Source organism: Labrus mixtus, chromosome 22 (assembly GCF_963584025.1).
Source record: "Labrus mixtus chromosome 22, fLabMix1.1, whole genome shotgun sequence".
NCBI lineage: Eukaryota > Metazoa > Chordata > Actinopteri > Labriformes > Labridae > Labrus > Labrus mixtus.
The window spans coordinates 18,873,679-18,900,538 of record NC_083633.1 but is presented as its reverse complement, the minus strand read 5'-3'; the positions used below and the strand labels follow the sequence as shown (position 1 = coordinate 18,900,538).

The window sequence follows — 26,860 nt, the reverse complement described above, 5'->3', positions numbered from 1 at the left end:
TGTGTAACTTTTTCCGGGTTTTATTGGTTGATTTCTATATATGATATATCCACTGCCAGTTTTTGGCTATGTGAGGCATTTTGGGCTGCATGGTTGTAGGAAAGGGGCTTCATACAAAAGTGTTATTAAAATCTCCAAAAGCAAATACATTTACTTTAAAACTATGTAATCATGCTCTCTGCAAAATCTCGGACACTCCCTGAACGCATCAGCAGCTCTTAATTGTCACCCACTCGGGTCTGAACACTCTGCATCTCTCTCCTCCAGTCTGTGGGCGTTTTTTCTTTTTTATCTCCGCCACACCGTCTCTCTCTCTCTCTCTCTCTCTCTCTCTCTCTCTGCCTCACCCACCCGGTCACTCTGATCCGGACTCACGGACTGTCAGAGACGTCGCGCTGCTGGAAATGAGAATGATAATGTCCATTTTATCATTTTGAAGTTGTACTGGAGAAGGATTACAAAGATGCTGCTGTTTGCTTTACTTGTTTGTTTCAGCCCGAACGTACTGGGACAACTGGAGGAATCCCAGTTCGGAGATGAGGTCGCTATCGACCTTGCAGACTTTGATTTAGACATTGTAAGACATTTTAAGAGATGTGATTTATTTTTGTATGTTTGAGTTTCCTTTTTTTTAAACTTTTTTTTTGTGCACACAGGCTCCACGCAGGGTCCCACGGCAGGTGAAAACCATTCTCAGCAAGGTAAAGTCGAATTCAATGCACAAATATGAAGATATTAATGTATGTTATTCCAATATTTATCTTATTTGTTCCTAAATTTGAAGGAAAATAGAAAATAACGTCATGATGAGTCTTAGCCAGGTGATAATTTGGCACAGTGGGTAAATATTGACGCACTTTTCTGTCAATAATGAGACATTTTAAGAGGTGTTTAAAGAGAGCTGGTATCCCTGGTATGTAGAAAACACCTGATTTTAACAGAACTGTATATTTCTAATAGTGACCTAGAATGCATGACCTAGTTTGAAGTTATTTACAAGCACATTTTGTCATCCTAAAGTTGTGCGCTTTGGGCGTGACGCACCGGGGATCAGCCAAGCGCGCAGATGTGCCAAAGTATCTGTAATGCACTGACTGCACTGAGCTCATGGGGAATCATTTCTCTGCTTGTGTTTGGTTATTTTAACTGTTTGGGAATTCAGTTTTACTCAGAATATCAAAAATAAATAGTGATAGAGATCAAAACGCTCAATATGGGCTGCGTAAAAACGGTGCCAAAAATGGCGTTCCTGAACAACCAGCTTGACATGAAGGTGATCTAACGGTGCAGGTGTTTCTGCATTAATGTTTTTTTTTTGTAGGAGACTAAACCTCACATCCAGGAGCTCTCCATCAAGACCACCATCATCTCACGCTACGCCTTCACGGCGGTGTACTGCGCCATGCTGAACCGGCACACCGCCGCCACAGAGGGCGTCTTCCAGTTTCAGATCCCCAGCGGAGCCTACGTCTCCAACTTCACCATGTAAGAGTCTCACAGCAGGTCACATCATAGCAGCGGACCTAATAATTAAAAGAACATGGTCAGTGCGTAATCAGGATACACATTTTTGGATTTTTACTAACTCTGGGATCAACTGGAAATCTTGAATACTTTTTTTAAACCAAGTTAAAAAAAATTCGTTTTTAACATAAATTAGTGGAAACATTCACAAGTTGAAAATGATCTGTTCAATCTGCTAAGAAAAAATATACAACATTTTGCAAAAATCAAACACCAAATGGTATGGCCAAAATCAAAAAACAGCCATTAACCAACCAGGACGATCCTCTCATTTTACAAAATCTAACTTTAATGGAGGACTATGTGTGCTTAGGTAATCTTTTTTTCTGCGTATTTTGACCCAGCTGAGGAGCCTGAAATCCTTCAGTTAATGATAACTCACCGAAGAACTTGAAGAAGACTAGAGGACAGTTAAGTGGCATAACTCTACAACAGCAATTTGCCACTTTTTTTTAACCTGTGACCTTTAAAATGAAGCGATGCTCTCTTGTCACTCTTCATTTGACCTCAGTGTTGACAGAAGTTGTGTTTAGGGAGCGCTCTGGGGTCAAATAATCAGAAGAATGTTTTACCATAAGAGAAAAAAAACAGAGATTCAGAATAAAAAGGAAAACGGCTGAAAACATAAACACACTTGTGTCACAGATGTGCACATTTTCTCCCTCAGGTCCCTTCAATCATCTCGTGACCTTTTTGTTTCTATCTTATGACCTCCATGTCGGCAAACACTGCTCAGTGGTTACTACTTAAATTGGTCCTCATTGTTGTTCTTCTGCTGCCACAAATTGTTGTTATCAGTAAAGTTTGACACTTTTTAAATAAATAACAATTTCATTTAGAGAATGTTTTGAAGAGCGTATCATAAAAATGGAAAGAAAGAAATCAAGTTATGCAATGCCGGATATCTCACTGAGAGACTTAATCACCTCATCAGCTGAAAGTTTAGCAACAAACAACTTAACAATGCAACATGACATCATCATCCTGGTACTTTTTTTTAATCAGTCTGCTCACAGAAATAATTCAACAGAGGAGATTAGGAAGTTTTAAAAGGTAGTATTGGCTGGAAGGATTTATGATGACTCCATTGCTATGGAAACGTTAATGAGGAGCCAAGGAAGGGTGAACACTTTTATACTGTTGTTAACACACACACACACACACACTGACCCCCCCCCCCCCCCCCCCCCCCCCCCCCCCCCCAGTTAATTCATTCATGTGCAGGACTGTGGCCCGTAAAAGGCAACAGCAGGATTTGTCCGAGAATTCTGCCCTTTTGTGTGAGAAAACGGGGGCTGAAACGTGAAACAATAGGTAGTCCTGAATATGAGCAAGGCTCTAATCCTCCACCTTTTACCCCAGGATCATCGGGGGGCGGGTCTACCAGAGCGAGGTCAAGCCGAAGGAAAAGAGGGTCAAACAGGAGAGCGGAAAAGCCAAGAACAAAGAGGCAGGTAATGCAAGGTAAGAAGAACCTCTTAGTGTGTGTGTGTGTGTGTGTGTGTGTGTGTGTGTGTGTGTGTATTTCAGAATGTGTGTGTGTGTGTGTGTGTGTGTGTGTGTGTGTGTGTGTGTATGTGTGTGTGTGTATTTCAGAGTGTGTGTGTGCCTCCTCTGGTCCGCTGTCTCCTCCTAATTACACAGCAGCTCTCCTAACCTCTAATGTTCCTATTTTGCAAACAGAGACTGATAATAACCCGACTGAGAGCTCCTTAAGGCGGACACAGAGAGTCAGAGTGTGTGTGTGTGTGTGTGTGTGTGTGTGTGTGAAATAAGATCATTTCCAATTTGCAATTAAATTTGTGACCTCAGAAATGACACATGGAAGAAGTGACATCAAGTTTCCAGCTGTCATGCAAAAAAAGTGACATTTTCATGAAATGAGATTTAGCTGCAGGGCAGAGGAGGAAGGAAAGGACTGAAGGGATGAGGTGACATAAGAAGGAGGCAAAACTTCCTCATGAATCATGTCACCAATCTGACAGTTCATCATCCACTGCTCCACCTTTTGTAAACAGACTTGAGCTTGTAAAGTTCTTCTTCTAGTCTTCTGATTCCTCTCTTCCCATCCCAGTCCCGTGCAGGAGGCGGAGGTGTTCAAGATGGCCGCAAACATCCCCGGCAGAAACCGGGCCATCTTCCTCCTGACCTACGAGGAGCTCCTGGAGCGCCGGCTGGGGCGCTACGAGCACGTGACCAGCCTGCGGCCGCTGCAGCTGGTCAGCCGCCTGAGCCTGGACGTCACCGTCGTCGACCACTCGCCGATCACTGACCTGCAGGTGCTGCCGCTCCGCAACGGGAGGACCAGCAGTGGAGCCAACACTAATGCACAGAAGACGCCAGGTTTGTAGATACATCTGGATGTTGAATCAGTTATGCAGAAGTGGCTTAAACCTGCATTCTTTCTAACGGCCACTGGGGGGCGACTCCTGCGTACATGCACATCCCATTTAATCTCTAAAAGCAGATGTCTGCATAAAAAAGCCAAAACCTGTTGGTGCAAGGCAAGACTTTAGAGTCCAAGACGTTTCCATTGGTCGTCCAAGTATTGACCAATCATGTTAGACGTGTTTTGGCTTGTCATAACATGGTCCCTTCTGGATCCAAACAATCAGGATTTGGACAAAATAGACCTTTGCATCACCACGCCTTCTTCCCCTTCTTACAGAAAGTAACTGACCCATCTCAAAATAATCGTTTAAAGAGATCATTGTTGGAGCTGCTGTGCCACTCTTTTAAATATACTGTCAGGTCTCGGTCACTTCTCTTGCTTCAAGTGTTTGTTCTCAATCCAGCACTTCCTGTCTTTGTGTTTCAGCCAAGACGGAGCCTCCCGTCACCACCGTGATCAAAAAAGAAAAGAACGTCTGCAAAATCACCTTCAGCCCCAACATCGTGCAGCAGGCCAAGATCACCACCAACGGCCTCCTGGGAGAGTTTGTGATCCGCTACGACGTGCAGAGGGACATGGGGATAGGAGACATCCAGGTGATGAAGAAAAAGCAGGAAAAACTAATTAAAAAATGAAAAATAGTTGTCATATTTTGTAATCATGCACATAAATTTCACTTTACACACACACCTGTTAGTCGTTCCATTCTCTGGCTTCCTGCCACCTGAGTTTGGCTCCACTGCCAAACTCTTCTCTCTGTCTTCAGGATCATGCTATGTTTTGGAAAATCAAGGCACATTGACTGCATCAGATCCCCCCCCCCCGCCCCGCCCTGCTGCACGCCTATAAACTCTCTTGTCTTTTTCCCAGGTTCTAAATGGACATTTTGTCCACTACTTTGCCCCCAAAGACCTTCCCGTCGTTCCCAAGAATGTGGTGTTTGTGATCGACACCAGCGCCTCCATGCTGGGGACGAAGATCAGACAGGTAAAAAATCACACTTAAGAAACTGTTTTGAAGTAAAAGCTGCAGGAAAGTTTTGAATTGTTCAACATTTGTTGAGCGTCACAGCTTCCACTCCGACATGAGAGAAGGTTTGGGATCCGATTCTGAAAGAGTTCATGTTTCAGCAACACATTCTTGATTCATTGGTATATTTTAAGTTAAATGGTTACAGTCCAGGAATTTAACATTTTGTGCATTTTTCCCATCTTTAAAAGTGAATTCTGATATTTTCAGAATAAGCTCTATATCAGGGGTCTCCAACAGGTAGCTCACGGCAGGTTCTAAGTTGCTCGCCTATAGGTTGACCGACTGTGTTAAAAATAAAAATAAAAATCTGACGACAGTAAATGCACCTCTTCCCACTAGTCATATATTTGGCCCATAAAAACAAGTGTAAAGAAGAAATGTTTTCTTGGACATTAATGTGAATTTTCAGCAACATAGCTTACACAATAAGAAGTGTAAAATATTCATGTTTTTTTTGGACCTTGATGTGAATTTAAGATTATTGATAAAGCATTGGCTTATTGCAAACAGTAGCTTAATTCAGCTCATGTGTGCTGTGTGCAAGTGATTTGATGCAAGTAGCTCTTGGCCACTTTCATGTTTTCAAAGTAGCTCTTAAATGAAGAAAGGTTGGAGACCCCCTGCTCTATATATTCATTATTTGGGCTCTAAATGACAAAAGAGTTTTGGAACGTCTTTGGTAGATATCTTTACCCAACAGCTGCAACTTCAACGTCTGTAATGGCTGTAACGTAATCCTTTGGGGCGATTACACCCGATCAAATTCGTCCATTAAAGGAGCTGGTCTTTGACGCCGACATGCTCGGATTTTTATACTGTGTTTGACAACATTTTGGAAAGAATCCCAAAAGAGATAGACCGTTTTGTTAAAGGGTAAGATGCCTTTTTTAACACCAGAAACAGCTGTAACATTGCTCTTTTGAAAGTCACCATACTCACTTCACAGAGGGACGCTGGTGGCCTCTGCACCTTTAAGAAAAAGCTAAAGACCCAGCTCTTTCATGAATACCTACTAACTTAATGATGATGGTCTCCATATTATTGATGATGATGATGGTAATGACGATGGTTTTTGTTTGATAAAGACGACTTATAAGATGGTTTCTATACTGATTAGAGCTCTCAAGAACTGCCCTCAATGTTGTGCTTTGCCTCTGGTCACTTCCTGTCAGCACCTGTGTGTCCAATCAGACTCAAAGCTGATCGTTTGCTCTTACTGACATTGTTCCCTTTTTTCTAGATCCTTGCTTGTGTTGTTCTTACTCTCTGATGTACGTCGCTTTGGATAAAAGTGTCTGCTAAGTGAATTGTAGAACTTTCAAACCTCCTATATGGGATTTTTGCTAAATGGTTTTCTGGATCTATTGCAGCCTAAAGATCCACAAAAGGTGTCGGATATCCCAGACATGAAACCCATTCTTTCTTTACCCAAGAGTGTGAGAAGGAAATGTGATTAATTTCCTTTGCATCCCTTGCGAAACAATTTACCTCGCTGAATTTGAAATGGCCTGTATTGGATCAGAAACCCGACACCCACCTCCTCACTCCCACACCGGAATATCAGCATCAGACCTTTATTTCCCTCCGCCTGTCATAGCACCGTAATCCCCCCCCCCCCCCCTCGGCCGCAGTCAAGAGCTGAACTCTGCAGCTGCTGGCAGAGTGTAGAAACAGTAAAGAGAAGGAGCGAAACTGGAAAAACAGATTTTTCAGTGAGAAATCCAAAAAAGCAGAAACATGGAGCACAAGGCCACGCTGTGAGGGAGGAAGGTCAGTGTCGATGGGGTAATGGAACTTTCTAGACAACAGAAACCCTCGACCCCTTGATCCGTCCCACCCCCACCCAATCGCCAACCCCCAGCGGGGCTGCAGGAACAGAACAACAAGTGTGTTTTGATGTGGCTCCACAATAGAGGGTTTCAGCGCAGGTCAGTGTGTGGTTGTGACCCCGCTGTATATGGCACGTATGGGACATCTATAAATCCCTCAGAGCTAAACTATATATCACAGCAACGCTCAGGGCTGCAGAGAAGAGTAGATGAAGACGCTTCAGGACAGAGAATGAGGACCAAGTTAATGAGTCAACAGATTTTGCCAAATCATAACAAATCAAACTAGATGGCAGGTGAAATATTGTATTATTTTTTGTTGTTGAATTTTGCTCTCAGTTTCCTACATTTTGTAAAGGTTTCAACCAAAAAGCAAACACACATTTAATAAAGCCAATGGTGCATTTGCTTTGATTGAAAAACCAAAAAGAAGACACACACACATCCCTCAGTGGGTGCTGGATCCAAAAAAAACACATGAATAGGTAAGGAAAGCAAAACAAGATCCGCACACCCGAGACGCTCTCATTTGAAGAATTTATTAAGTGACGTTTGGAGCCAATATGCTCTTCCTCAGACTTTTGCATTTGCTTTGATCGCCTTGCTCCTGGAGTGAATTCTGGAAAAGATTTGCAGCACCAGAGATTGAAGGAGGAGGGTGGAAAACTCTACATTAGCTAGCATTGCTTGCAGCTTTTCCATTATAATAATTGGACATATTGTGAATACATGTGGCCTAACATATTCCTATTAAAACTCTTACACGTTAGAGATTACATAAATATGATTTCTGCATGAGTTTTGCCAAACAGAGACCAAGTCAGGTCAAGTATTGTAGCTCAAATTCAAGCTAAAATGGATCCATTGTTCACCAATAACTTAAGGGTAAAAACCTGGATCATCAGCGAACAGTCAAACTAAACCTTCCACACCTGGAACATTTCAGGGATCAAATTCATGCAGGCTCAAACATCATTTTCTTTGACTGATCCAACTATTTTCTCTTTAAGATGAAAACTTTTGGATGCATTAGTCATAGTTCATCAAGTTCATCAAATCAATTGTAGTCGCCAGACGGGGTAAAAAGTCTTGAACAAAAAAAAGTCTGAATACGCCTTCACAGATTACACAGTAGTGTTTCTTTGGGGAAAAAATGACAGTGATTGCATCTGGAAGTCATTCAAAACCAACTCAGTTAACTGATGAATGCACGACCAAACTCTCACATCATTTGTTAAAAAACAAAACATACAGTTTGAGATTTTGTATCGACGCACTCTTCCGTCTTTTTCAGACCAAAGACGCTCTGTTCACCATCCTGAGGGATCTGCGACCAGGCGACCGCTTTAACTTCATCAGCTTCTCCAATAAGATCAAAGTCTGGCAGCCGAATCGTCTGGTGCCGGTGACGCCACTCAATGTCAGGGACGCTAAAAAGTTTATCTACACACTGGCAACCACTGGAGGTGAGACATTAAGATGGATAAACATGAGTGTTTGTTGGGTTGTTGGCTTCTTAACGCCATCTCTCTACCACTGCAGGCACAAACATCGACGGCGCCATCCAGACGGGCTCATCTCTCCTACGTGAGTATCTCTCGGGCCCTGACGCCAGCCCGAACAGCGTCTCCCTCGTCATCTTCCTGACCGACGGTCGGCCCACGGTCGGGGAGGTCCAGTCCACGGCGATCCTGGGGAACACTCGCACGGCGGTTCAGGAGAAGTTCTGCATCTTCACCATCGGGCTCGGGAACGATGTCGACTACCGGCTGCTGGAGCGCATGAGTTTGGAAAACTGTGGGATGATGAGACGCATCAGCGAGGATGCCGACGCGAGCGCCATGCTCAAAGGGTGAGAGTGCTCCCCGGCTATCTGCTCAGAATCACATACAACCTGTCCTTATAACAACCAATTACATCATCGATCCAATCGACTAGTTATCCCATTACACTTTGAAAACATGAATGTAAAACAGAATTTATTTTCTGTCTCCACCTTTTGATACTTATTTTAGTTTTTAAAGGATTTTGTAGTGAAACTCCTCGCGCTGGTTGTCTAATAATGGTGAATGGTATACGGACTTGAGCCTGAGTCGCACTTTTCTAGTCTTTTGACTCCACATGTCCCACCTACAAATTCACACACTGATGGTAGAGGTTTCTATCAGAAGTAACTAATCCCATTCATACACACGTATATGCCACTGCCAACGCAGAGGGAGCAACTTGGTGTTAAAGGCTTAATGTGATTTTTCACACTTAAATGTAGAAATCAAGTATATCCTCTGAAAATAACTCTGTGAGTCATGACTGTCTACAATGGGTGTAACACCCGAGTCCCACTGTCTGTGATGTTTTCAGAGTTTTCAGAGTCCTATCTTCACTTTGTTTACATCGCCAGGACGGCCGGCTGACTCCTCCCCTCGTGTATAAAAGTTGTTTAATTGAGGGACTAGAGAAAAGAAGAATAACATACTGTACTCACTGCTTAACTGTGTTTCTAGATCACGCTCATTTCAGGTAAATTTACATGCAGTGTGAAGATACGAGCGTAATAAAGATAGCTAGCATTAGCATGCTAACACAACAATGCAGCGCGAGTTGTTTTGGTTTCATGCTGGTGCTCAAGGGCGACATCTGCTGGATCAAAAAATCAGATATAAAGCCTTTAAGAACATATTGGACATATTGGCTGCAGGAGCTGGGGATCGAACCCCCGACCCTTCCGCTTGAGAGACGACCGACTCTACCCACTGAGCCACATCCGCCCTGATGAACAGAATAATTAGAACTTCTCATTCTTGAGAGGATTTTTCATCGACTTTTAAAAAGTAATATCTGTCAAATCTCCCCTTCCTTATATTTTATTATCCGCCTCTTATTAATCAATTAGCTCTCCTTAGTCCCTCCCCTCGGCCCCTCTGACACGTCTCTCATCGGGCGACGGGGTAACGGAGACTGAAAATGTGACGGTGCTGACAACAGACTTATTTAATCAACTTCTACATGTGACAGCCACACACTCACACAGCCACCCTCTCTCTCTCTCTCTCTCTCTCTCTCTCTCTCTCTCTCTTCCGCACTCGGACACTCGAGGTGTTTGTTCAGTCTGGGCAGGAATGTGTGTGTGTTGTGAAACCTGCATCTGAGTGTGTGCGTGGGGTTAACAGATAGACTCCTCAGATAATAGACCCTCGTCCCCGCTTGAACAAACACAGCGGTTAAGAGGTGAGGAGGTTTACTGCGGCGTGACAAACGGACGCATACACACACTTACACACGCTCACGCTCTTTTCTTTTTTATGAATGTATGCACAAACTCTGAAGTGGGGTTTCAGAGGTCAGACAAGCAGGTTTACAGCCGGAAGGTGGTCTCTTTGAGTAAACATGAGATTTGATGAAATCTGTACTCACAACCTTCTTTTCCTTCTTTTAAAAACAAAACTTTTAAAAAGACTGAATCCATAAACATGGGACAGTTTGGAGATCAACAGAGAAGAATATTCACAATGAAGTTTTTGAAACTACTTATTAATAATCGACAATAAAAAAAAAAAAGTTTTGACACAGTAGAGGTTTGCAAAGATGAGCCCCAAAAACGCTCAACATGTGTTAACATGTGTTGTTGTAGCTCCAGGAAGTCCCGGCTAATCCAACCACTTGTCAGTCAAACACCAAAATCACGTGACCGATGACCTTGAGAGAAAAAAAAACAACATTTATGATCATGTACTTATCAGCTAAAACAACTTCCTTTAGCGTTTCCTCAACAACCGTTGGACGTCGATTGCACTCGATCAAGACAAGTGTTGGAGGGGGGACAGTCGAGGAAGCAAAAGCTGAAGAAGTTTGGACAAAATTGGGAGCAATGAAAAGCCTAGCTAAAGCTCTACTAGCTTGTAAATGTAACTCTAAGCTAATGCTACAGCCTAATACAGAGGGGTTGCTCTGCATCATAAAGCAATCTTCAAACAATCGTCAACTTTTTTTGGAGCTTCCAGTGTTAGGGGTTCTTTGCCAGTGGGTTAGTGATAACATACTTTAGGCCATACCGTCTTTTTCTATGTGTTGTCTTAGTTTACAGTCAAACTGGCAACTCAAAAAAAGCAAGAATTTGGTTTGAGTTTGGAAGCAACTTTTTAAAGATTGGGTTTATTACCTGAACTTGCGTGCAGAAACCAGAACACTTCAGATTCCAAAATCCAGTCCAATGGATGGAACACAATTTATTCAACCCATCATTTTCTATTCGTGGATCCATGCAGCAAAACGTGTAGCTGAGATTAAAATCGATTTATGTTTTGACTCTTATTCATCATCCAGTTAACTTCTGGTTCTTTTCCAGGTTCTACGATGAGATAGGAACTCCTCTGCTGTCCGACATTAGGATCAACTACACCCAAGACTCGGTGCAGTATGTCACTCAGCACCTGTTCACCAACTACTTCAACGGCTCGGAGATCGTCATCGCCGGCAAGTTGACCAACCGAAGCGCGGAATCGCTGCATGTCCAGGTGACGGCGAGCAACAACGACAGAAACATCATCCTGGAGACCGACGTTCCTCTGCGGCACCGACAGATAGAGACCGAGAAGCACGTGCAGGCCGCGACGGCAGCGATGGCGGAGGGAGCCAAGCTCCTGGGTTCGATGACCGATGACTTTGTGGAGCGCGTGTGGGGTTTCCTGAGCGTGAAGGAAGGGCTGCGGTCGAGGCTGCGGAGCCAAACCAGCAAGGAGAGAGAGGAGCACATCCAGCAGGCCACCAATCTGTCGCTGACCTACCACTTCCTCAGTCCGGTCACCAACCTGGTCGTGGAGAAGCCCGAGGTCCTCGCCGACAACACAATGGCCCCGGCACCGAACATCGCCCCGGCACCCACCGTCGCCCCAGGAGCGGGTGAGACTATGTCAGCCGACAACGACCTGCCAGGTGATACAGAGGATGGGAAACCAGGCAGACCGACTTCATCTGTGAGCAACAGCATCGGTAAAGATTGTTTTTTTTCTACATTTGGTTGTTAAAATATTGTAAAAATACCTCCAAGTGGGCTTCATGTGAAACTTATTTGAAGGTTTTAAAGTCTTTCTATGTGATTTTTCACACTTAAATGTAGAAATCAAGTATCTCCTCTGAAAATAACTCTGTGAGTCATGACTGTCTACAATGGGTGTAACACCCGAGTCCCACTGTCTGTGATGTTTTCAGAGTTTTCAGAGTCCTATCTTCACTTTGTTTACATCGCCCGGACGGCCGGCTGACTCCTCCCCTCGTGTATAAAAGTTGTTTAATTGAGGGACTAGAGAATAGAAGAATAACATACTGTACTCACTGATTAACTGTGTTTCTAGATCACGCTCATTTCAGGTAAATTTACATGCAGTGTGAAGATACGAGCATCATAAAGATCGCTAGCATTAGCATGCTAACACAACAATGCAGCGCAAGTTGTTTTGGTTTCATGCTGGTGCTCAAGGGCGACATCTGCTGGATCAAAAAAATCACATATAAAGCCTTTAAAGAGGAAGCATCAAACAATGCAGTGAATAAATATTCTCTTCCTTTCAGGTAAAGTTCAGAGGAGACCGGCCAAGAAGTCGATCACCGTCTCAAAAACATCAGGTGACTTTTACATTTTTCATCTGCACATTTCCTCCCTCGCTTGTTTCATCTGATAACATCTAAACCCTGTAGACCGTTAGCATGTTTGCAGTGCGGGTTGAAAGGCTCCTCAAGGGAGACTTGAAAGAGAGGAGACGGGGAATGTACAGTAGACTCTCTCTGTGTGGGCGGCCTGTAATTTGGATGCTCGTCAGACAGCGCGACGGGTTCAGGGACGCCTGTGAACATGACCTGAAAAGAGGAAAAAAAAGAACACACAGGGGTCTAATTGAAATACCAACACAAGCACTAGGTGGCACTTTAAAACATGCAAGTGCGTGTTTCAAAAACACACACACACACACACTGAGGGGGAAACAGGACGGAGTGAAGAGATGAAGGTGGATGTGTTACAGTGTGAAGAGAGGGAGCCATCAGAGGCCGTTAGTGAGGGTTAATGACCCTGTCATTACTGTTACTCTATCATCTCTCCTCTGTTCATCTCAGCTCGTTCTCACAAGGCCGAGGACGCTCTGATGTCGTTTAAATCCTCTTTCAGAATGATTATTATTGATTTTTCTTGGATGCATGTTCACATTGCAATTAGACGGCACAACAAGCACACGTGAACCCAAAACATCCAAAGTAGGTAGACACAGAAATGAGTGTGAACATTAGCGGTGTGGGGAAAGAACGTACCAAAACCCCACACGCGAACTGTAAAACAAAAGAAACTAATAAAAAATAAAATAATAATAAAAGTTTCAGAAGAAAGCAGAAGAGTACAAAAACAAACAAGGACAACAAGCATCCAGACAATAGACAGGACAAGAGATAAAGAGACACAGACTTACAAAAGGGGGGGGGGGCCTTATTGGGGTGGAGATTCCAGTTGCACAATAATTAGGTTGTCAGTCAAAACATGTTTAATTAATCTGCTGAATACTCATCAGTCTAATTAACAAAACTATCCCAAGTCCTATGAAAGTTCAGAAGGGCACCATTTACAGAATATCTGATCTTTTCCAATTTAAGATTAGACATAATATTACGGATGAGGTGAGTGTCGGTGGGTGGAGCAGCGCCGAGGAGAATGCCTTCTGATGTCGTTTAAATCCTGACAAACTTCCAGAAATACTTTTAATTAAAAATATTTATTTTAAAGTCTATTTTAAAGTTTTCTTCCCCTCTTGAACTTTCCTGTCCGTCAGCGGATGGAGACCCTCACTTTGTGGTGGAGTTCCCGCTCAGTAAACTGACCGTCTGCTTCAACATCAACGGGGAACCGGGACACGTCCTGCGCCTCGTCTCCGACCACAAGTACTCCGGTGAGACTCAAAACCAACATCCTCAAAAACCCCTCGCACACATCTCAAGACTTTCTGTCTTTTGAGATTTCTCTGGCTCTTGTTTTTTTATTTTTCTTATTTTACTGAAGAACCCGTCGAACATTTATCTGTATGTCTCAAAACTCAAAAAAAGTTGTGAAAAAAAAGATTCCTCTGGCTCTTTTCCGTCCCGTTTGTGTTTCCCAGGTGTGACGGTCAACGGCAAACTGATCGGCGCCCCAGCTCCGCCGGGCAGCCACAAGCAGCAGCGCACGTACTTCAGCACCATCACCATCGTGGTGGACCGTCCCAAGCGCGCCTACATCGAAGTGACGCCGAAGAAGGTCATCCTGGACGGGCGGGACAGGATGGTGCTGCCGTGTCACTCCACGGTCTTGGTGGACAGCGGCGTCCTCTCCGTGTCCATCGCGGGGAAGTCCAACGTGACGGTGACGGTCGGCGGGAACATCAGCTTCGTCATTCTGCTGCATCAGTACAAAAACCCCGCCCCCTATCAGAGAGACCACCTGGGGTTCTACATCGGGCAGAGCAAGGGGCTGTCGCACAGCTGCCACGGCCTGCTGGGTAGGTGGCGGCGGGTAAAACTACGGAAGCCCTGAGTTGACATATATACTTTTTAATACCTTCCGTTCTTCTTCCAGGTCAGTTCCTGTACGAGGAAGTGGGCGTGGCCGAGCTCCCCGCAGACGGCGACGCCAAGCCCTCGTCCGTCCTGAAGGTGAAGGATCGCGCCGTGCCCGTGGTTCAGAAGAGCCGGAGGATCTACAGCGGGACTCAGAGCGTGGACTGCTGGTTCGCGCGCAACAACGCCGCCAAGCTGATCGACGGACAGTACGAGGACTATTTGATGTCGCACATGTTCGACACGGGCGACTGGGCGCACGGGACGAACCGAGTGTGAGACTGTACGCACATTCAAGTTAATAAAGAATCGTTTTTCTGTTTATCACATCGAAACTTCAACTTTCCTCCAAACAAAAAAAAAACAGTCACTTTTGAATATATTTTTGTACCATGTCTAATGAACATTTAATGTTTTTTATTATAATATGTGCATTCTTTTTTTACTGTTATTTTGAAATTGTAAATAAAACCGTAATTTTAGTTTGTTTTGTCGCTAAAATAATTGACCTTTCCCGTCAGTCGGCGAACATATTTGTGATGTTTTTCCTGAACTCCAAATATGTACGTCAACATGTCCTGAACGTGGCAACCCTCAAGTTGAAGATCACACCTGGTTACCGTAGAGACAGCCCCGCTAACTAACCCCCCCCTCCCCCTCCCCACAGCAATGACTACATGCAAACTTGACACAGAACACACACACACCCCCCCCCCCTGTCATCAGCTGGAGGTCACAGGGCTGCTGGCCCCGCCCACACAGGTGTGCTCTGGCCAGGTCCCCTCTCAGGCCGTCTGTCATCGCGCCGCCTCGCCCGGGCCAACGCAGGAATTCAACACGGACGCTCAGGTTCATGTGTCAATCATCTTTATTCAGATTAAAGAGAAGCACCGCGGCGGTTTGACACACACGATTTTATAATAAAAAAAAAAGATACATCAGAATACAAAACATCACATGAAATATGTCAAACCTTTAAACTGTCAGTGTTATCAGGTACATGGACGTATTGTGATGATAAACATACAACATACATTTGAACTCGGGCGGAATAAAAAGCTGGTTCTTGATTGGTTCTTCACCTCTGCCTTCAAGTCGACGAATTAAAAAATTCTTCCATTTTTTTAACTCGCCAAAAAACATTCAATTCCAATGTTGTCACCACGCACTGGAGCGCGATATAAAAAGTCAAGTACTGATAAAATATCTGAGTAATAAATAAAAGAAATGTGCCGTATCGCTACACAGCTAATGCATCCTTCCACTGAAAGAAGAAGAGCTAGGATGGAATATCTGGACCGTTCTCAAAGGGAAAACAACACTTTGAGAATAAAGTCATTATGTTATGAAAGGAGCAAGAGCTTGTCGTTTTAAATGTTAAAACACGCTCATGTATGCGCTCAAGATTGGAACTACTTTGACATAGCCGGTAGCTTGCCTTTCCGCAAACAGCCTGCTGCCTCTGTACAAAGGCAGGATGTTCATAAAGTCACTGCTCACAGCGTATATAAGGACCCGTGTAACTCCCCGTTTAACCCCAATTTGTCCTTTTCACTCTTCACATTTATGCAGGTTTAACAAGCGAGATATAATGTGCTAGGAAGTGAGCTACAAACAAGCTAACAGGTAGATACTGCAGCTGTTGAACGAAGCCAGGCTAGCCGTTTCCCCCCGTTTACAGTCTTTATGCTAAGCTATGCTAATCACCTTCTGGCTATCGATTCATATTAAGACATGAGCTGAAAATATATTCTTAATTAACTTGGGGGGATGAGTAAAAATGTTGGCTATTCTTAAAACGCTCAGGATAGTTTTCCCTGGAGTATCATGAACTCTGACTTCAACCTTTTCTATCTTTCCTCGTTATGATTTCAAACTTTCATCCCAAACATTAGTCTTAAAATGTCAACGTTTCCCCTCCAAAAGCGTCTCCAATATTCCATCATACACGACAAACACGTCATAGTGTCTCCTGCTCCTCTAAACCAAAAACTTTTTTTTTTTTTTTAAATGTCCCGCCTACGCATGATTTATTTTCTGAAGACAGGAACTCAAACTTTCCTCAGAGGCAATATTTCCAACGTTTTTGGTCCGTCATGGCTGCAGCAGCCAAGAACAAAAAAAACAAACATACAGTGGCCTTTAATAAAAATCCATTAACCACCTTTGTAACTTAAAATAAGCCGCCAAAGGGCGAACGAGTCGGAATGACTGTAATTACAAAAAGTGGATTTAAAGTGTTGATAGTAAAATCTTTGAGCACCTGTTTATATAAATGACACGTTTGCTCCACTTTGGAATATGATACATGATCTCTTAAGACTAAAAAGCCCCCCCTCCCCCCTCCCTCAGGGTGCTGTGCTCCTTTACACGTCTTTCTGCACATGCTCAGTTGTGGTTTTTCCCTCTGATGTTCTCTTGCAGTAAACGGAGGCAGCAAGGTGAGCGGATAAAGAGGTCGTTTGATTTAACATGCAAACACAGACTGAAGCTCCGGTCGTACCGTCAGCGCAGAGGAAGGCCAGCTGAGGCTGTAGAGTTCACATTCACAGGTTCAATGATCTTCAGTTTGTGCCTTTTGCTTTACAAGGAAGCAGATATTAAGACCTTCAGGATGCATCATGTTTGTGGTTGTTTTTTTTTTTGCTCTCAGGGGGGTTTAGTGTGTGGATGGAGGATGGACGGGTAGGAGGTCACATCACCTGGGTTTTTTTTTTTTTTTTTTACACCACCACCCAGCTGGGTCTCAGTGGTCCTCCAGAGTACTGAACATGAGGGAGGGGTCCCACATCATCGGAGTCTTCTTCACCCTCTGAAGCCTCGTCTGTGTCCGTGTCGATGGTCAGAAGGACCTGAGAGACGAGAAGAGGAAAGTAGCATCAGATCGTTTCAGCTAAAAGTCTAAAAGCACATGCAAAAACATTCAACTTTGGTAACTATTTGCATGTGAGAGTTTCTGTAGTCAATAACGCAGCGAGCAGTATGTCCTCCTCCGAAGTTTAGATTCTAGTCTTGAACGGTCTGCATTTGTTTTGGACGCCCCTCTGTTTGCCGAGCAAGCGGCAAACCAGCAGATGTTGCAGAGAAGGAAGCCGGCAAGTAACTGATTCTACCCGACCTAAAAAGCCTCGACTTATTCTAATAATAAGCTCCAGAGCTGGCTAAACACTGAAGCTTCCGAGTCTGCAACACGGCAACCTGCATCACATCGACTCTAGGGAGGAGTCGGCTTCTTTTTGCATGCGTGCACTACCAAGCTGAGTGGTTATGAAAGTAGTTTAAGAAACATTAAGAAAAGAGTAATTAAGAAGACAGAAGATAGCCACTTTACCAAGCGTCTTTTTTTTTTTTTCCTTCAGCTCTGATTCGCTTTGATTCTGCGTTTTTGATTTAAGGCTGTGAAATATCTCAGCTCTGCATTCCCAGCCTCTGCAGCAGCAGCAGCAGCAGCAGGGATTCAAATCTCAAAGGAGCTCAATTCCATCCTATATGACATTTACAGCTTATAAACCATATGTTGCTTTCTGTACGAGGCCGACATACCGGAAAGTTGAGACTACTTTAGAGCTACAGAGTTCGACAATGGGTGAACGACAGAGACGGCAGCCTGCACAGTTCCTCTTAGACTTAATCAACTTTAGGTTGAATACCAGACTGTGATCTGACAACAACAGCAGCATTGTGACTTTAGCTGCGGCCGACCACCCCCAGCAAGACCTCCTCATCTAAATCAATGCGTCTCTCTCTCTGCTGTCGTCCTCCTCCACTTCACTCTGCTTTCCATAACATCAGCGCGTGGAAAAGACTCCTAAATGTCACTCTTATTCCCGGGAAGAAGGCTTGATTTATGGCTGCCCGGCAGACGAACAGAGAGAAGAATAGAGGGGGAGGGATTCGCTCTGATAATCTGTGGGTTCAATCTTTGCTAAGAGAGCGAAGAAAAAAAAAAAAAAAAAAGAGAAAATGATCGGGGCTTCTGTGCTGCGAGGAGGAGGAGGAGGTTGTCATCAGTCCAGATAAACCAGCATTTAACCCAAAACTCACACAGAGTCTGATCTAACGGGTCAGCTCTGGGATGAGCGGTTGATCGATACACTACACGCTCATCAACATATCTCACATTTTCTAGTTGCCTTTAAAAAAAGATGAAGAAAATGGACTTCAGTCATTATTAAAACTGTTAAATGTTAAGAAAGTTTGTCCTTTTTTTAAGATTTCTAGGCTTAAATAAACTAAATTACTTCTCCCTGCATCGATAAGAAGTTTTAGGAGTGATGGAAAAACACATTCAAAGTACATTTAAGTTGAAAATTGGCTCAAAAGCACGACAATGTGAGCCCTACATGTGTCCAAAAACTGATTACTGGGAGTTCTGCAAAGGCTCAAAATGAGATTGAATCCAAAAAGCAACAGAAACGAGGAAAAAAAAAAAAAAATACAGGAAAGGAATGCAAGAAATTCTAATTTCCCAAATGCATCATGTAAACAGTAACGAGGGGACGACAGAGAAGACGGAGTGTGACTCAGTTTTTCTTGGACTGGACTCCTCTGGGGTTTTTTTTTTTTTTTTAAACCGAGTGTAGAGAGAGAGAAAATCCTTCTGCTTTGTTTTCATCCCTCAAAAACAACAGGTGTTGTCGACACACGGCGTGACTCAGACGTTAACTCCAATGTTTCACCCTCTCAGAGCACACTGTTCAGATTTCAACAATCAGGAAGTACGTTCAAATGATATTGTAGACATCAAACATAGAATTGAGATTATTGTCTGTGTAAAAAGAGAAACAATTATGTGTCCCTTTTTTTTTTTTACACAGACTTTTACCTTCCCCTGAGAAACTTTTACAACATGTGTAATTTCATCCAAAGTCATGAAGTTTGAGTTTATTAGCTGATATTATCTCCAGTATGAGACATATAGTTTCATTTAGGGCTGGGAAATATATCGAGTTTTTAAGATATATTTTCAAACAAGATATAGGGTAAGACAATATCATTAATATGGATATAGTTTATGTTGCATTAAAATAACATTACAGAGGTGCCAGGTCACCTTTTTCTCATCTCACTGATGACTGTATGTTCCTCTTAACCCTGCTCCTCCTCTCTCTCTCTCTCTTATTGTATTTAAGGAACATTTTTATTTTATAATATTACTTTTTTAAATTCACAAACAGGCAGTTTATTTTTCCATGTGTTTTCACTGTTAATAAAATACAAATCCATATATATCAAGTATCGCCATTCAGCTAATCAATATCAAGATATGAGTTTTGGTCCACATCGCCCAGCCCTAGTTTCATTAGACTTAAAACTACAGATTGAGGTCATAAAATCATTAGGAAAATGTTAACTGAGGTAAGAAATCAAGTAGAAACAAGGTCATTTTCTCATAGACTTCTATCAAATCGCCCCCTGGTGGCCATTAGAAAGAATGCAGTTAATCAGACTCAAGTGATTCTCACCCGAGACTCCTCGCCGTTCAGCGAGTCGGCCTTCTTCACCGAGTCGTCGAACGAGTCGTCCAGGCTCTTCATCGTCTTGAACTTCCTCATCATCAGGCTGTCCACGACCCAGAACATGATGGACTGCAGGGGGAGCCAGAGAGACGAGACCAACAGTTACAAACACCGTAAAGAGTAAAGACTGGACTAAATATATTATAACAGTGGATCGATAAAGGAAGCAGAACTCACGTTGACGATGAACGGCACGATGAGCATGACCAGCAGCAGCTCCACCTGAGGGTTAGCGATGTAGCTTAGCAGCACCTCCTGCAGCTGGAACAGGAAGGGGAGGAGTTTAACATCCTTACTTTATAAAATCTAAATAAAAAAATATGACATTACCAAAGGAAAAAGTTGACTGAAGTACGCTGGGTAAGAGTCTATTTAGAAAGATAATGTTCAAAACAACAATTTGTCAAATAGCATGAAGACAATCGTCAAACAAATCAAGTTAAATCATGAAAATAAAACACGAGGGGCTTTTCAAGATAAACTCATTCTATCAGGACGTAAATAAATACAAAGAAATAAACGATTAGGCAGCAGTTGTAGACATTTGAACAAACACATTTTAACCTCGAGGTCATGTAAACAGGCTTCCTTCAGAAACATTCACATTGACTCATCGTCTATTTTTTTATTTTCCGTCCGCTTGTTTATCCTTTCTTGTCTTAATGACTTCCGCCTCGTATTCCCGCCAGAGAATTTAACACAACAAAGCAAACAAGACCAGAAATAGATTTTTTTTTAAATCTGCTTGGAGCAGCTCGACTACGTGTGAATTTGTTCCTGTGGTTTGACGAGACAAACCCTGAGAAAATCGACGAGAATTCCCCTCATGTCCAAAGTATCAGAATTCAGTTTTACTTGTAAAGCGTAAAGTCAATGTGCTGTACAGAAGAAGAAAAATAAACAAACACAATCTCATTTAAAATAACAAAAACAAAAAATAATAATAATAGTAAATGAACAAGTGGATTCAAGAGCTCAATTTAAACCAAAACATGTTTGTAAAAAGGAGCATGCACCGTCCCATACAGCACATAAAGTGCTCACAGGGACCATGCAACACACGCACGCACGCACGCACGCACGCACGCACGCACACAACCAAATGTCACACATCTTTCCCACAGTCCCCCGGACCTTATGGCCCCTCCAGGTTACCGTAGTGTACAGTACGGACTACATTCCTGGGCTTGTATTTAGTCATTTAAAAATGTGTCTCTTGTCTGAACGCTGCTGTGATGTGTTCGCTGTGGCTTCCTTAAACGACTCGATACGCTGTGAAACACAAGCGTCTCTCTGGGATCACTCAAGTCGTCTGATTCTGAGTCTGAAAGCATCACAGGTAACGGGTATATTCTCCTTACTTTGGACCACCCGGGGACGAGCAGCACCAGGCTGATCACGCCTTTCTCCAGCACCATGATGAGCAGGTAGATCCCACACTGACCGAGCCACGCCGCCGCCTGAGGAGGGTCACCTGGACGAGGAGGAGGAGGAGAAGCGTAAAATGTTTCCTGTCAACCACATCCTGTGATCTCTGCTGATATAAATGCTAAGAAATACCCAAACTAAATATCTCATTTTGTAAAAGAGGCAAAAATAAAGAATGCATTTTCATTCTTTGTCGTCAGAAGTCTTATAAAAAGGTCGCTCCTCTTTATCTTTAGCAGGATATTTAAATAGTCTTTCAGAAAGCTGTGTGACACAGGTGTCTCACCACAACACACAGAGGACGACAGGTGTGTCATTAAGACAGGAAGAAGGGAGGAGGAAGACACGCCGGGACCGACGGATGGAGAGAGAGAAAGAGGAAGAAGAGATTAAAAAAAAAAAAAATCTTCACTTCAAGGTGTTTCTGGATGAATCATATTTACACTCATCTCTTCTTTCTATCTGAATAAGATTTGCTTCAAAACAGAAAGAGAGCATCAAACACAAACTCGACGTGCATCAGAAGAAAGCTCTGAGTTTGAGATCTTTCAGCACTGGGGTGAAATTGGAGTCTCTCTGAATAAAAAAAAAAACAGCAGAGGGAGGGAGTGAGTGTAATAATTGGCGTGGAGTTAATCCCACTCTGAAGCAACTGGGAATCTTTTCCAGGTGGGGCTGCAGCTGGAGACGCTGGCTCTCCTCTCTCTCTCTCTCTCTCGCTCTCTCTCTCAAAAACCTCCACTGACTCCACAGCGCCCTCCAGTGGTGGCCACGCAGAACTGCATCTACTCTTAATTTCTAACTTTCCCCATGCATTTTTTTTTTCTTTTCTAAATAAACAAATTTAATTCAAAAGGATTTCTCACCATATTCTCCGAACATGAGCAGAGTCCAACACTTGTACTCCACCAGTTTGGACGTCAACTTCACAGCGAGCCAGATGACCAGCATCCCCAACGTGGCGTCCAGCAGAAAGTTCATAAGATATCTATGAAGGGATTCAAAAAAATAAGTAAAGAAGTGAATAAAAAGCTCTGTCTAACTTCCACTTAATGCATTCTGATGGATAACTCACAGGGAGCATGGGTCCTCTTCTGTGAGCGTGGACAGGAAGACGTTGGCAAAGTGGATGAAAAGAGCGCCGATGGCCTGCTTAGACGTGTCAAAAAACCTGAAAAGAGCCAGCAGGAATTTTCCACTGTTAGTAATTCTGTTTGACGTCATGTTTACACATTTCACATTTGGACATCTGAAGATTTTCATTTTCCAAATTGGTTCGTTTCAGTTTTTTATTGTGTCATACATACATCCATTACATGACACCATAAATTAAAAACGTTCCCGGATCAGAGTGCACTAGGTAAGCTGTATTCATTCTCAAGAAACAAAAAGAGAAAGCAAAAGCAAGTCAAACTAATTAAACAGAATATCCTGTCTTCTTTTCCAAGCATTTGAAACAAAATGAGCAAAGTTTAAACACATCAAACTTAAACAGCCCATTCCAGTTTCTGCACATCTGTCCGCCCCAATATGAATATGCAGTAATCCTGCAAAGTACTGACAGTTTCATCAACTTTTTCTTAAGTTTCACAGCCTTGATTCATCTCAGCACGGGGGGTTAAATTGAAGGATGTGATGCAGGGTGAAGGTAGAAAGAGGGGGAGCGAGAAAAGAAGAGAAGTATTTCTGACCAGATCCTCCACGGTCGTCTGATCCCCACAGGCTCCCGGAACCTCTTCACTGCAGACACACACAAAAGTCAATCAATGAATCATTTATGTTTATCCTGCACAACAACAACAACAACATGTTTCAGTTTCTTTCTTTGCAGTCAGTTTGACTCCCTGCGGGGCTAAAGCAAAGCGAGGACAGACGACACGCGGACGATCACGCATGTCCTCGTTTCCTCACAAATCTTCAAGTCCTCCTCCGCCGAGCTCAGGACGAACAAGACGCCCACTGTTCCTCTATCTCGCCCATCTAACAAGGTCAGACAATGTGACTCGCCATGTGAACACACAGGATCGAGGCTCCGAACAGATGTGTTTTATATCTGGTGGCAACACATCGCCGTAGTTATTCTGCAGGATCTTTGATTTGATAAATATATTTAATACAGAATGTGAAACAAAAATAACTTTACAGTCAGAGGAGAATTTTTCCTTTTCCTGACTTGTTCCTGAACTTTTCAGACATTAAAAAAACAAGTTCCCCTCAAAGCTCAAAGAAAGCTGTCAGTGATCTCTGATTTCTATTCTTCTTGGCTTACGGCCACGTTATCAAAGTCGAAGGGCCCTTAATGCTCGGCTGCACTCAAATAATGTGGAGTAAATATTAACAGATGCATGATGTGCTTTAACCAGGAGAGACACTTGTGTTGAGAGCAGGAACGAGGAGGAGGAGGAGGAGGGGGAGAGAGAGAGAGAGGGGAGCGGCTATCGATTTCTCCACTAATAAGTAACTGAGTGGAGGTTAGAGCTCATTGATCTCACTCAGCCTGAAGACCTGCAGCCTGATTCTGCAACACTTCACCGCTCTGAACGCTGCAGCTTGATTAGCTGATGAGATCGACACGACTGCATTGACCTTTAAAAGCGGCACTTTAATTATCAGATCATACGGCAACACACTCATGAAACATCGCTAAAACACCCGGCGCACAGGCATGTGTTTGTGTTCTTTCCTTTTAGCATTAATTTAACCCAGAAAACAAAAAACATATTCGGCAAGAATCTAACTTTTCTAGCAAAGTAGAAGGAAACTCTTGTGATTTATCTGCTCCACAAATGGAGGTCGCTGCTCTCAGAAGGAGCTTAAGACAGGATCCAAAGAAAGTACTGGAGCACACAAAACACTGAAGGAAATTTTTGATTTAAAACGGTGCAAAGGACGATGATTCCCCGCCAGCCTCAACGTCATCTTTTGTTATTGTTTTGATTGAGAGCCCGCTGGTGTTGGAATTTACACACTGTGCCTTTAAGACAAAAAAAAGCTAATTTTAATTTGCTTGGGTTTAAGTTTCCACACTTATTTTTGTGCAATAATTTGGATATCAAAATGAAGCATAGACAATTTATATCTTACTAAAATGCATGTTACCACAGAATATTCATGGAAACTAGTTAAAAAATGGATGCAGTTTCCAATGTTGAAATGTGTCAACACCTTTTAGAGGCAGCTGCTGCAGAAGCACAAAACCTCATCTGTGCAGCCAAAACTGGTAAGATGCACAACACATTCTCCAAGTCATCTGCCTCTGATTCACACGCCATTCATCAGTCATATGGCGTAAATAAGGAGCATCTTGTTTTGCTGTCAAAGTAAAAACACTCAGGGAAAGATGCCGATATGCTGACATGTTTCTACTGAAGCTTCGTGCATTGTGAAACTACTGCCAGCATGTGTGTTTCATAATTAAAAACAGAAAGATATTAACGATGAAGTTCAAGTTTAGTTTCATAAATCATGTCATGATCCTAAAACAGCAGCAAATGTTCTGTGTGGTGCAGAGGAGTGATTAATTCTGACTGTGTTTGTGGCAATAGTGTAGAACAACATAAATTAATTTCGAGCACATGATTCATCACGCAAAATTATACTATATCAGTATTTTTGCCGAAATGCAAGGTGATATTAAAAGTGCACATTTTTCAATGGAGTTTGGTGCAATGCTAATCGGGCCAATTAACAAAATAACAGAAATTCCTACTTAAAGGTGCACTATGTAGTTTTGGTAGCTTTCTAGCTCCAAAGAGTGTTCCAGGGATTATTTTTTTCCTTTGAATAAAGTTTGTGTATTTTGTTCAGAAAATATAGCATAGCCATTGTTTCACTTCTCCAACTTTCAAATATCACTACCAAAACTCCATAGTGCACCTTTAATGTTGTAAGTTAACAGCACATAATTGAAGCCGAATTTCAAATGGACCCTTCATTATCCAAGAAAAGTTTGAACCATGTTAAATTTGAGTATGTTGCCCTTTGAACAAGCATGGGAACATTTACCTACTGAGTAAAGAGACCCCGTTTAATCAATTAACAAAATGACCAAAATTCCTTCATAAAAGTTTTACGTAAGTGCACACAGGTGATGCCGAAATTAAAACAGATACTCGTTTTAGCCAACAAATGTATAATAATGTTAAATTTGCGTTTGTTGTCTGCTAAATAATCTGGGCGACATTAAAATAGCATATTTTTGAATGGAGTTTGGTGCAACGCTAATTGGGCTCGGCATAATCAATTAACACAATAAGTGAAATTCATACTTAATGTTTTAAGTTAACAGCACATAATTGAAGCCGAATTTCAAATGGACTCTTCATCATCCAAGAAAAGTTTGAACCATGTTAAATTTGAGTATGTTGCCCTTTGAACAAGCATGGCAACATTCACCTGAGTAAGGAGACCCCGTTTAATCAATTAACAAAATGACCAAAATTCCTTCATAAAACTTTTACTTAAGAGCACACAGGTGATGCCGAAATTAAAACAGATACCCATTTTAGCCAACAAATGTATAATAATAATAAATTCGCGTTTGTTGTCTACTGAATAAGCTGGGCAACATTAAAATAGCATATTTTTGAATGGGGTTTGGTGCAGAGGTAATGAGTCTCTGCAGAAACAAACGTCAACAAAACGCCACGTGGAGAACACTAGCTTTTTGAAAGCAGGTTTCGATAGTTGTTGTTTTCCTCTTTCAGAATAAACACAAACACATACATGATGTGTGCAGACGGGTCAGGTACTCACACATCAGCGTGCTGAAGGCCACGATCGCCAGGAGTCCCTGGATCAGGACGCCGAACCTGTCCGTCAAAGCTCCGTTATCGCAGCCGTGGGGATTCGCCTTGTTAATGTCAGACATGTTTGTCACCTCTAAGTCTCCACTGTCCGTGAATCTCTTCACCAAGAAGAGCCCGCTGTATCCGTACATGTCCATGTTGACGCGGTGAAAACAACACAGCTGTTCGAGACAAAAGGAGCTCCCCTGCAGCAGGTAAACGAGGACTTCACCTCTCTTTTTCAAAAGCGCAGAATTTGTTTTATTTCAGTAATTTATCCTACGTTGAGTTTTCCTTCAAGTCGTCCAGGCTGGTGTTACATTTATTGATGCAAAAACAAGACTGCAGGAGCGGCTTTCTGACTCACGTCCATGTTTATGTCCACGAAAACGAAAAATGGTCAAGCTGCGTCAAAGGGCAGTGCAACTTCCGGTTATAACCTTCAAAATAAAAGTCAGCAGCTGAAAGCAATTAAACGTTTTGGCAGACAATGTGAGTGAAAGGCTGTTTTACAACGCTTCCTGGATATGTAGAATAGTACTATTTTAACTTTTCATTAAATCTTCAGGTCAGACCACAATCTAATTAGATCTATCTTCTTGTTAAGACTAATTAAAATCTATTGTGGCATGATGTAAACAACACAACGTCAGAAGGTCAACACTTTTTTATTTTTATTTTTTATCTTCAGGTCTAATTACAGATTTTTTTCCTCAACTGTTTATAGGTTCTTGTTTAAATTGCACATATATTTTTTATCCCTGCACAGGTTATGTA

At 42.7% G+C, this 26,860-nt stretch overlaps 2 protein-coding genes across 2 annotated transcripts; one reads left to right on the top strand and one right to left on the bottom strand.

Moving 5' to 3' along the window:
• The first annotated feature begins 320 nt into the window (after positions 1 to 320).
• Positions 321 to 14,831, top strand: itih5 (inter-alpha-trypsin inhibitor heavy chain 5). The gene is made up of 14 exons (XM_061030470.1): positions 321 to 577; positions 657 to 701; positions 1,322 to 1,485; positions 2,887 to 2,988; positions 3,599 to 3,867; positions 4,343 to 4,512; positions 4,787 to 4,903; positions 8,072 to 8,243; positions 8,320 to 8,629; positions 11,123 to 11,766; positions 12,346 to 12,399; positions 13,590 to 13,706; positions 13,914 to 14,291; positions 14,369 to 14,831. The coding sequence occupies exons 1-14, from the start codon at positions 464 to 466 to the stop codon at positions 14,626 to 14,628; spliced, it is 2,916 nt and encodes a 971-aa protein (XP_060886453.1). The 5' UTR covers positions 321 to 463; the 3' UTR covers positions 14,629 to 14,831.
• Positions 14,832 to 15,199: 368 nt separating this feature from the next.
• Positions 15,200 to 26,489, bottom strand: tmem110l (transmembrane protein 110, like). The gene is made up of 8 exons (XM_061030499.1): positions 26,052 to 26,489; positions 22,988 to 23,036; positions 22,372 to 22,467; positions 22,163 to 22,284; positions 21,230 to 21,342; positions 20,046 to 20,129; positions 19,815 to 19,937; positions 15,200 to 17,201 (listed from the first exon to the last, which is right to left on the bottom strand). The coding sequence occupies exons 1-8, from the start codon at positions 26,239 to 26,241 to the stop codon at positions 17,073 to 17,075; spliced, it is 906 nt and encodes a 301-aa protein (XP_060886482.1). The 5' UTR covers positions 26,242 to 26,489; the 3' UTR covers positions 15,200 to 17,072.
• Between the last annotated feature and the right edge of the window lie 371 nt (positions 26,490 to 26,860).

Coding starts and splice junctions, on each gene's coding strand:
- itih5 (XM_061030470.1), top strand. CDS start 464: ATGCTGCTGTTTGCTTTACTTGTTTGTTTCAGCCCGAACGTACTGGGA. Junction 2,989..3,598: donor AAAGAGGCAGGTAATGCAAG/GTAAGAAGAACC, acceptor TTCCCATCCCAG/TCCCGTGCAGGAGGCGGAGG. Junction 4,513..4,786: donor TGGGGATAGGAGACATCCAG/GTGATGAAGAAA, acceptor TCTTTTTCCCAG/GTTCTAAATGGACATTTTGT.
- tmem110l (XM_061030499.1), bottom strand. CDS start 26,241: ATGGACATGTACGGATACAGCGGGCTCTTCTTGGTGAAGAGATTCACG. Junction 22,285..22,371: donor GAAGAGGACCCATGCTCCCT/GTGAGTTATCCA, acceptor ATCCCTTCATAG/ATATCTTATGAACTTTCTGC. Junction 21,343..22,162: donor GCTCATGTTCGGAGAATATG/GTGAGAAATCCT, acceptor CTCCTCGTCCAG/GTGACCCTCCTCAGGCGGCG.